This window comes from Habropoda laboriosa, unplaced genomic scaffold (assembly GCF_001263275.1).
Source record: "Habropoda laboriosa isolate 0110345459 unplaced genomic scaffold, ASM126327v1 scaffold561, whole genome shotgun sequence".
Taxonomy (NCBI): domain Eukaryota; kingdom Metazoa; phylum Arthropoda; class Insecta; order Hymenoptera; family Apidae; genus Habropoda; species Habropoda laboriosa.
This window is the reverse complement of record NW_017100686.1, coordinates 42,813-54,410: the sequence shown is the minus strand read 5'-3', so window position 1 is coordinate 54,410 and position 11,598 is coordinate 42,813. Positions and strand designations below refer to the sequence as shown.

The following is an 11,598-nucleotide window of genomic DNA, read 5'->3' as shown; positions in this document are numbered from 1 at the left end:
TATTTAATTATTAAAGAGAAAAATTAAAATCAAACTGTAAAATGGTAAAAAAGTGGGCAATTTCTGTCCTTAATTAACAGATTACACAGGTATATGGAAGTCAATAGATATCACTTCGAGCACCTACTGTAACTAAGGTAAGTAGTGAAACCATGAACAACGTTTTTGCAAATATCTCGCTAATTATTAGATTTTGAACAAATGAAGCTTAATACTTCCTTATAGAAAATTCACTGTCCTTTTAAATTTTGGTATGAAACGGTACGCATTCCATTTAAAAAATTCAAAGTCACTTTAATATCTTATAAACAAATATATTATTTTAAAAAACCGTTTCAGCATCATATATTTCCTTTAGTACCGTACAATTTCTATATAAAACATTTTTTTGTAGAACACATACTTTAGAAGGTATTCAGGGTGGACAAATTATGTGACTCACCCTGTATATGACATCGATTCTGACCGTGTCACTCTCAATTAATATTTTGATTCCAACGGTGTACGGTGATGATATAAATGAATGAATATACATATACATTTATGTATAGATATATAAACATTCAGTTGAATCCTTCAAATTTCCGGTGCTTTACACAGATTTGACATGTCTGATCATCACAGTGGAAAAGGTTATACACCTTTACCGCAAAGTATAAGCAATACTGATACTGAAGATGAAGAAGATTGTTTGGCTTATTCGAATGAAACTCCCAAAGATCATGTTGATGATACACTACCGGTAAGTTTAAATTACAACAAATTCTATTTCCTTTACTTATATTGCATATCATATTACAATTGCAAACATTTAAAATATATAAATGTTATAAAATATAATATGAAAAATGTGTAATATCAAAATTATAGCAATCAACTACTATTCATGAAAATGGAATGTATTATCCATTGGATGAAACAAGAAACTTAGCCAATCGTACAAAAAATGGACAAAATATGCTTAAGTATTATAGAGATGACATACCTATAATGGTAGTTGAAGGCAATGATCAAAATGACTTATGGAAAAGGCGTGATATGTCTCCTTTAAGGCGATTTTGTTTGATTGTTTCTGTATTATTATGCATTGTAACAATAATTATATTTTTATATGTTTTACCTTGTGATAACTCAATGGTATGCCCTTCAGTCAATAAACTTCAATCATCTGTATCTTGGGATAAAACTTTGCAAGGAGTAGGTAAGTTTGACATGGATAAGTGCATTATACATAATGTAAATATATTTTAAATGATATACAATTATACATAGCATAACACATGTGAAGATTAGCTTTATTTGTTTAATAAGATAAAATCATAAGTGATGTGTATTGCACATCATTGTTTCTTAGAAATGGATATTTACAAGTAGATTCTATAGAAATTTTAATAAATTCTTTAGAAATTTTTGTTGAAAGTTGAAGTGGATCTAGAGGTCAAATGGTTCATTTCATGAATCTATAAATACACTTAAGTTTTAACATTAGACAACAAATTGTAATGGGTTAGTGTACAGAATTACTTCATAAATGGAAATTTAAGGTTCAAGACCTAGTAGACTTTTGTTCCACTTTTATTCTAAATAACAAAAGTTATATGATTAAGTTTTTAATATTCTAATTAACCATATTGTAAAATATCGAGGTATACAATAAATTCTTATAAAAATATTTCTTTAAATATTTTTAGAATTACATGGTACTATTTCCATTACTTATGGAAATCCATCGAATCTTATATTTCTTGTTCGTGGACAGCGATACAGAGGAAATGATACAAGTAGTGATCAGGGACAAATATCACCAGATGGAGGAGGAGTTATGTCAATGCAAGGAAATAGTGGTTTACCATTGTGGTTGGTTTCTTTGAAAAGGCAACCTACAGAAATTGACTGTATTTCAGTTGATACTGATCGTTCTGGAAAACCAGATTGCATAGTTGCTGGTGATCAAGGCCTCTTGGCTAGTATTGAACCTATTGCAGGCACTATACATTGGAGTTCGAAAATCTATACATTTAAAAAACTACCTCTGATTTTATCAGATATTGATTCAGATGGAGTAGAAGATTTCTTGAGTATAGAAATAGCAGTAAAAAATATGCCTAATATTGTTCTTTTATCTGGAGGAAGTGGTAACCTTTTAGGACGATATTCACCTGGAAATTGTTCATCTATTAATGTATATAATCAGATTTTTAATGATACTATATCTTACATTTGTTATGACAGTAACAGAAAAAGTAAGTGTGAATTTAAAAGACAAATTTGATTTAATCGTAAGGAATAATATCTCTTATGTAAATATTTTAAATTTTATTGAGTATATAATGCAAAAATGTTAGTAAAATGTTGACATACTTTTATATTTTATATATATTTGATTAGAAATTTTGATATGTACTAATAGTCTCTTATGAAAAATGAAATACATAATTTTTTATTCCATTTACAGACACAATAAAACATATGACTATTAAAAGATTATTGCATGCTTTAAAATTACCAGAGGAAAATAAAAAATTTACAATAAAACCAGGAATAACATTTAGCACATTTAAGACATTACAACTTGATAATGAGGAGAATAATTGGAAACCTACACCATACCACTATTTATCCATTAAAAACCAAGGATCATGTCCTGGAGAATTCTGCAGAGCTAGTGTAAATCTAACATTGCAAAAACATGGAAATCAACCAGTAATAATATGGGATCATATTAGTCCGAATTCTTTTGTATCAAAACCAGCTTTCCTGATTATGCCTGGGAAACCTTATACTTCTGGATTTGCTATTAAATTTTGGCAATGGATTAATCCAATGTCTGAACATACGAAAAAAGTATCCATTATTACAGAAAGAAGATTAATAGAAAGAGTATTAATAGTTTTTGTAAATTATACAGATGTGCAAGTTATGAATGCAAGTCAAAGTGATATTATTCAGTTATGTCAAGATGGAAATTGTCAACCAAATTTAAATTCACGTGCTCGTTTTAGTTCAATCAAAATTGATTATATTAGTAAAGATAATTTTCCAGAATTAATAAGTTATTGGTCTTCATATGATATGGAATCACCAAAAATATTAACATCTAAAGTGCAAGTTGCAAAATTAGATTCACTTGTAATGGGCTTACCACATATAAATGTTTAATTTTTAGTTTATTTAGCAATTATTTTCTGCAGATACATTGATTATACAATTTTCAACATGAAATTAAAAACATTCTAACAAAATGAAAATATTCGTTTTATAAAAATACTTAAATACACTGGCATAATAATACTAGTGTTGCTAAATAGTATCTCATCATAAATCTGTTAGAACTAGTCAATATTTTGGAAGTAGGAACATAACAAGGATTTTCCTAAGCACCTAATTAACTATAAAATAACTTCTAACATAATAATTCTCATAGTAAGCAGTTATTACTAATGTCCACATAGTTTAAAAAACTCTAAATGGTGCCTTGCAAAAACTGTATACAAGAATCATGAGCAAATGTATAAAAATTTGCCAAAATAATTACACATTATTAGATAAAGCATATTAAAAGTATTATATGTTTAACAAAATTTTAAACAAGGTAATAAAGTTCCTTTTCTAATATTACTAAATAATATACATGCGATACTTTTATGTAAATTTATTTAATGTTATGAGTGAATTCTTTGTTATAAACAATAGAGCTTATTGCACATAAAAGCTAGTGCAATATTATAAAAGGTGAAAGTAAATAAAAATCATACTCTAGTCATGTTTGTATTACTATATTTTCTTAGTTTAAAATCACATATTTATATTATATTGTTGTAAATTAATTATCATTCCAAAATACAATATTATGTTTTTTGAGTTATATTTTATTCAGTGGTTTATTTTTATTGTAACAATATCCTAACTTTCAATTAAAGTAATATTTTTAATTTTATAATATTTGAAAATTGTTTCGAACCAATTTTATTTCAACAAAATTTCATTAATTAAAAATAAAACAGATACTGATCTTTTGAGCATATAATAACTATCTTTTAAGCATACAAATAATTAAATAAAATATCTTGAAATGTTTGTTATTTTGCATTTAGAAAAACTTTTTCGTTGAAAAGCAATATTTCAAACTGATTTTAAATGCTAGTAGTGGGGGGAGACCATTGGATGACAGTGCAAATCAGTGTGGTCACAGTTTAAGTACTCAGTACTATTTTGAGTAACGGGTATCCTATACAATACGTGCGAATACTGATAATCCGTACCAGCTGATTCATACCCGTAATATATTAGGAACATTAGCTACATGTGAAAGAAACTGTAGAAACAGTTAAAAACTAACCTCGATCGTGTAAAAGAAATTGCCATGTGGCAATATAACGTATGTATATACTAAATATCAATAACATACGTATAACCTCTACACTGATTGCATGATGGCTACTGGAAAACGAAGAGGTGTGCATACAACTTCTGGCAACTCTACGATGTTCGGCTCATCAATGAATAATTTAAGGTCGAGTCGTCTAAACTTTCGTCCAAATTCGACTCAAGAAGATAAAGGTGGAACTCGGCCAACCGCGGCTCCAAGCTCCATAGGTCTTATACTTATAACGATGTTTTTACATGTTTGTAAAAAATCTTTACTATTCGACACGAGACTTAAAGTTGCTATATATTGTGGCGCGATATTTGTAGTATCATTGATAGCAGATTTTACTACGATACCGAGAACGTATTTATCACGTTCAGATAACGCACTCAATCAGTACTTTGTGAAGTGGGGATGGGGATGGCTATTAACCGTAACCGTTCCATGGGTCGCATTGACAGCACACACACTTGGCTGTGGTCGTAGATCAATTTTACTTAGACATCTTGCTAGACTAGCTTTAGCTACAATTGCATGGTTATTATGGGTGAAATTGTTTAATTATATTGAAACGAACTTTGGCCGTTGTCTTAGCACAAGGGATATACAGTTACAGACAAAAACAAAATGTCTTCAATCTGGTAGATTTTGGAGTAGTATTGATATATCTGGGCATACATTTATTCTTATATATTCTAGTCTCATCTTAGCGGAAGAAGGCTCTTCATTAGTTGGATGGGAAGGTATCAAGGATTTGATCATGCGTGAAGAACATACGCGAGTTACACCAAATGAATCTAGTACCGGACCGCTTCGAAATCTTTCGAATTCAGATTTAGATTTCTTAAAGAAAGCACACAAAGCGCTTACACCTTATTTGAGAGGTCTTTTTGTTGCAATGACGTTACAACAATTACTTTGGGATACAATGTTAATATCTACAATACTTTATTATCATATTATGATAGAAAAATTTCTTGGAGGTATAGCAGCCGTTCTAACATGGTACGTTACGTATCAATGGTGGTATAAGCTTCCAAAAAATTCATTGCCCTCTCCTGGTGATGGTTTATTTAAATATAATGAAGTGAAGACCTACGACAATGATTCAAACAGATTGAGGCGTAGTACATTAAATGGTACCAATAGATTTATGGGACTTCCGATTCGTTCGAATTATGATAATATCAATATAAGCGGCATTAATAGGCAATTAGATTCCGAAATAATTGCTTCCAGAACATGAAAATTATCAAATATTTTGTAGTTTTTATTTTTATCAGTGGTGTTGGTTAATATATTGCTGATACTATTAAACAACTTTTTTATGCGCGTGTGTATGTATATATTTATATATTGTATGCGTGTGTTTCACTTCTGAATTTATACAGCTTTTTTGGAATAACAAACTCAGAATTTATTTAATAATGTTTAGTAGAGTAAGTCTCGGAATGTCTGTGTACGTATTTTAATATAAATTATACGTGTTACTGGTGTGTTTTTCTCGAATATTTATTATTCATTTTGAAATTGAAATCAATTATTTAAGTATCGCAATCTATTGTAATATAATTTCTAGCTTGTATAAAATACGATTGGATGAAATATGTACTTTCTGTACCTCTTTATGGATTGTTACATTGATCAAATTATAGACACGTGCTCGTATTATATAATTATTGTTAGGAATACACGTTTTGTGACCTTATTTCGAAATTTGTATTTAATAAATTCTGTTGTTAACAAAGTGTTCGTCCCATCAATTGATAAAATATTTGTAATAAGAATATATTTGTTGTTGAAAGTATAAAATGCAATCACATGTCATTTATTATGAATTCTTAGATTTTGCATATTTATCATTACTATGTTTAGTACACCAATCTGGATTTTAATTTATATTATTCTAATGAAAAGTGCATGAAAGAATGTATTCTCTCTAACGAACTTTTGTGTCACTATATTTTTCTTGTAAATTTATATATGACAAAACTATTTTAATTAATTACCTATTTAATATTTTGCAAGACTTAATTTTGAACTTCTCGTAATTGTAACATAGAAATAGCCATATATGAGAAACACATACTGTTGTAATAATATATTTATTTTTTTGTTACTTAGATAAAAATACGATAGTTAATTAGTTACTTCTATTAATGGTCATTCTAATGACGCTAAAAACCGCTTAAATGTAAATGTTTCTAGTTTGCATGAATGAATTAATAATGCTGTTTTGCATTGTTATGGTTATAAACTCATATCATTACAAAAAAAAAAAAAAAGGTTATAGAATATTTATACAGACGTGACATTTTATTGTCATTTAATATCACCAAACATGTTTGTATCTCTTTAAAAACGTTAGGTTTGTTATGATCGTAGACATTTTGTGTATTGCAACAAAATTTTTCATTCATATATAAATTACAAGTTTGCTTTTATTTACGTGCATTTGGCAGTTTTTAAGACATTGCTTTGTAATTTATTTTTACATACCTTCTACAAATCATTATGATCATTTAATCCTTAAAAAAATGTACGACACAAATTTTTTACTTGTACATACGTAAAATGCGTATGTGTACATGCGCGCACAAGCAAACACAGCTTTCGATCTCCAATAATGAAGAAACTATACAGTATGACATTTGTTCGACATTGTATGCAAAAAAGGAAATTAAGAAATTATAGGTTGATATAATGGTTAGAAAAATTTCAGAAATTAGAAATGCTTTTGTCCCTGATATGAATTGTTCTTTTTTCTCATATCACAAGCTACATTATAGCAGCTAATTACATAATACAAATCTAGGAAGTATTTGTGTGTATATATATGTTTCTAAAATGATAAATGTGTGCTGTGTTATTAAACCTTCGATCTCTTACGTGCAATTGCATCTTCTACAGCTTTAAGTTGTTTTAATAATTCTTCTCGTCGTGAACTTGCTTTTTTTGCTGCTTTGGCTGCGGCTGCAGCAACGCTTGCTTTGCTATCGATCAATGGTGGTGATTCTAGCCCTCTCTTTTTCCCAGCCATTAAAGCAGATCGATCGACTTTTTTCACAGCAGTAGTATTACTTGTTGGTTTTAATGTAAGCTTGATTTGTTGTTTAGTACCGCTAAGCTTTAAGGCATCGATACCCTTGGAATCTTTTCGCGTTACTGGTGGGGTCGAACCTTTCCTTCGACGCGTTTCACTGGAAGAAGAGGAATAACTCGATTCACTGGAATCACTACTGCTACCACTACTTTCTGATCCTGAACTGCTGTGCGAAGACCTATAAACATATTTTGTCATACTGTATTTTGTTATTTCTACTCCGTTTTGTATCTTAAAAGTCTAAATTTCATTAATGTATATATAATTAGTAGAACATACTTTTTGCATTTGTTTTTTACCTGGATCTTGATCGACTTTTGATGACTTTAGCTACTGCAGCTGCTGCTATTGCTGCTTTATCTCTTGCCTTCTCATGGTGACGTTGATGAGAGGAAAGTGGGCTTGGCGCAGGTGGGTTGAGCCCAGCACGTCGGTGAAGTGTACCAGTTGTAGGAGAAATGGAACCTTTAGGTGGTCGAGGAGAAGGAGCAGGTGGATTCATTAACATAGCACCGCGCTGGGGTGCAGCAGCTGTAACTGCTGGGGGATTAGAGGGCGGCGATGCCACTGCTGCTTTCCCTTTGCCAGCACTACGATTTCTAGAGGGAGGGGATGGTGAACGGGACCTGGATAGGGAGTCGTAAGAACTGTAGCTAGAACGGCTCGAGCTACGGCTAGAACTAAAAGCAGTATACAGTGCACTTGTACGATTTTTCATGTATAATTATATTTAAGAAAACAAAAAATGGAAAAATTTGAATAGACTTAAGTAATTGATATAAACTGTTGTTCATTAACAATATCTCACTGTGTATGTTTGGCAACAAAAGTAACAAAAATTGTAAACTTCATGTTATCAATACAATTAAGAAATAAAGGTTACCTTGTTGATGAATATGAAGAGCCCGAAGAATACGATTGTCTTCGTGATCGCCGGGACGATGTATTTCGTCGTACCGTACTCGGAGACTTCCGACGCATCCAAGGATCTGCCCATTCATCACCTCTACCCCGTTCCTCTGGTGGTGGTTCCTCCTCTCGCCAAGGTTTAGTTGGTGAAATACGTTGTACTATAACCTCCCTTGATGGACGCTTATGTTTCTTTTCATATTTCTCGTAATACTCTCGTTCTCTATCGCGTTCACGCTCTCGTTCCCTTTCTCGTTCTCTTATATGTGGCGGAGGAGAAACAGAATGAGGCGTTCCACGAGGAATTGCATGATAATCGATACGCTCCCTATATTCAGTGGTCACTCGAGAATCTGTTTTATAATGTACCCTCCTTAAAAGAATCAAGATGCATAAATATTTAGAAGAAATATTATGAAATATATAATAAGTGATAAATATTATAAACATTACCTATAATATTCGGGTGGTGCTGTTGATGGTGCATAATAAGTTTCAGGATCATCAATATATCTTTCTGGTGTAAGCCTTGGTGGTGGTATTCTTCTCGATGCCTCTCTAGGCGGCCACCTTTCGACAGGTGGTTCTGGGCTAGCTGCTCTTACGTAATATCCTGCTTCCCTATCTAGTTCATCTTGTCCTAAGCTTAAGTTCATTTTTTTCTCTTCAAAGTCCATATCTGATTCTTTGCGTTTATTTGCTTTGCGCATCATCTGTATAAAAAAAAAGAAGTTAATAAAAATGCTTCTTACAGAACTATAATACATGAAATGTTAAATTTATTTTGTAAACAACATTTATAAACTTACTTCCTTAGCATGTCGTAATCCACGTTCCCACGCAGACTCAGTAGGAATATCTTCTATTTTCGGTGTATGTGACGGTGCTCCATAACCAGGTAATGGTCGCACCATATTTGGCCTATCGATATGCGGTCTAAATTCGTGTGTGGTAGCTGTATGTGGCGGATATGCCATTGGCCTTACCATGTCGAACATGGTATAATTACCCTTGTCAGTTACACCTGGATGTAAGAATCTACAACTAACTCCCCATGTACATTGGCCTCGGTTATAAAATCGGCAAACAGGTCTTGGTTCTGTTTCTTCTGGTCTGGCATCATCACCATCGCTAAGTTCGCCTTCTTCCAATTCAGATTCTACTTTCTCCCCATCCTCCTCTCCTTCTTCCTTGTCATTTCCATCACCACTTTCTTTCAATTTCACTTTATCCTTATCTTTGTCTTTATCTTTTCCATCTTTATCATCCTTCTCTTTGTTTTCTTTAATAACTGGTCCATCTGTTTCTCCTAAAAATAATACATTCAGTTATATTTACTTTAAATTTATATATACTTTAAATAATAAATAAAATATTTACCTTCGTCACGTTCATCTTTCCACTGGCCATCAGCTTCAAAATCGAGTTGTTCACTTTCTTCTGTTAATGCAACAGGTGCATTTTTATCTTCTTTTTCTATTTTATTATTACTTACACGTTTCTCCTCGTTTTGTTGATTTTCTTTGAGTATTGAGTCATGCTCAGTAGTGCTATCAACTCCATCTATACTTTCTAAATCAGAAACATCTGATAAATCCTCACCATGTGTAATTGGTGCAGGTTTCAATTTAGTCATTGATTCAGGTTCATCTTCAATATCTCCATCTGAAATTTGTTCTCCATCCAATTCATTGAATGAACCAGCTTTTGTTGGTGGAGAGTGAGGTGGTGAATGCTTTTCTGATTCTTGATCATCCATAGGAGATGTGGGGCCTGATTTTGGAGAACTCCTTCCAGATATTAATGATTTTGCAGAACTGCGTTCTGATCTTGGTGATTTTGGTGAACTCTGTCTTGATTCACTGTTCTTATAGGAGTAGGATTTAGGAGAATTATCTCCAGATTCTTGTGCATCTACTTCCAGTTCAAATTGTTTAGGTTCTGTATCTTCAAGGTGTAAAGATTTAGAATCATGAGGTGTAGATGGACATGATCTTTCATCTTGTATAGGAGAATGAGATAAACTGCGATCACTTCTAAGTGAATCCAAAGAATTATTTCCTGAATGATATGATTTTGGTGAAGCAGGTGGTGATTTCGATAAACTACGAGTTGATCTTGGAGAACCAATTTCACTAGGAGATGCCAATCCAGATCTTTGAGATTTTGGGGATATTGGAGTATATCTTGGGGACTTTGAATCTCTTTCTGATATAACAAATTCAGGTGACTTTTCTCTTGAAGAAATAGAACTTGCCCTAGATTTGTGCCCAGATACAGATGAATGGTGTGAGAAGTTTGGTGATGCCATATTGTCAGCAGATGTAATGCGATTTCTTCTTCCATCATAACTCTCCGAAGAGGAACTTTCTGAACTAGAGTCTGACATGATGAACTATTCTAACCTGTAAATAAATTATTTTTTTACAATATGCATGATAATAATTTGATAAAAAATGGAACCACCCTGAAATAAATTGTTAATTCCCCTTACATGAGAACTGAATTTTTTAGCCATACCAACCGAATGTAGCACTGAAAAATCTGCATCAGTAGCATCGCAGGGCTTACCTGTATCTATAAAAGCCTGTGCAGTACTTGCTCTTGAAGGCACAACATGATCAATCCATACCATGTCGAACATACTTTTTATATCACGTTGATAACTTTTTTTTACTAACAACTTTTGTACTTTACATTAAAACTGAACTTTTTTCACATTTAGAATACATACTGTTATTTTTCAAAATTTTTTGCCCGGAACTTTTTACTTAACGTTTTAAACTTTCAACTAGAACACAACACAAACTAAGAAATACCGGTAAACCGCAAACCGTTTTGTACTGCACTAGAAACTATAACGAACGGACTTTCAACCTGTAAGAATGTCTTTTGGGCATGTGGGAAAAGAAAGAACAAAAGGGAGAAGGAATATTTAGGAAAAAAAGAAACTAAAGCACTTTTCATCATAATGTATGAGTAAAATTATATAAAATTAAAACCAATTAATATATCAAGTCATAAACAAACCTTATAAAAAAAATGAAAGCCTAATAGTAGGCTTTTACTATTACAGTAATATGAAAATGAATATGAACTAATAAGTTCAGAGTAATACTCTGATGATATTAATACACAAATCTTAGAAATGTAACAAATAAGATGGGTTCATTAGAAATTAAATCATATATTTACATAATTTTTTTTTAAACACTTC

At 31.7% G+C, this 11,598-nt stretch overlaps 3 protein-coding genes across 4 annotated transcripts in view; 2 read left to right on the top strand and 1 right to left on the bottom strand.

Moving 5' to 3' along the window:
- The first annotated feature begins 556 nt into the window (after positions 1-556).
- LOC108576857 lies at positions 557-3,159 on the top strand. The gene is made up of 4 exons (XM_017939920.1): positions 557-742; positions 871-1,201; positions 1,692-2,243; positions 2,456-3,159. The coding sequence occupies exons 1-4, from the start codon at positions 608-610 to the stop codon at positions 3,157-3,159; spliced, it is 1,722 nt and encodes a 573-aa protein (XP_017795409.1). The 5' UTR covers positions 557-607.
- A 1,074-nt stretch (positions 3,160-4,233) lies between these two features.
- Positions 4,234-5,615, top strand: LOC108576913 (FIT family protein CG10671). The gene has a single exon (XM_017939986.1). The coding sequence runs from the start codon at positions 4,431-4,433 to the stop codon at positions 5,613-5,615; it is 1,185 nt and encodes a 394-aa protein (XP_017795475.1). The 5' UTR covers positions 4,234-4,430.
- A 1,499-nt stretch (positions 5,616-7,114) lies between these two features.
- LOC108576893 (zinc finger CCCH domain-containing protein 18-like) overlaps positions 7,115-11,598 on the bottom strand; it is a 5,472-nt gene continuing 988 nt past the window's right edge. The window contains exons 1-7 of one of the 2 annotated variants that reach the window (XM_017939959.1): positions 10,953-11,032; positions 9,762-10,786; positions 9,191-9,690; positions 8,835-9,094; positions 8,356-8,754; positions 7,772-8,152; positions 7,115-7,650 (exon numbers count right to left, since the gene is read on the bottom strand). In XM_017939959.1, the coding sequence (XP_017795448.1) occupies positions 7,239-7,650; positions 7,772-8,152; positions 8,356-8,754; positions 8,835-9,094; positions 9,191-9,690; positions 9,762-10,770 (2,961 nt within the window). In that variant the 5' untranslated portion in view covers positions 10,771-10,786; positions 10,953-11,032 and the 3' untranslated portion in view covers positions 7,115-7,238. Of the gene's footprint in view, positions 7,651-7,771; positions 8,153-8,355; positions 8,755-8,834; positions 9,095-9,190; positions 9,691-9,761; positions 10,787-10,952; positions 11,033-11,598 lie in introns of those variants that run through there. The other variant, XM_017939958.1, reaches the window with a different exon arrangement.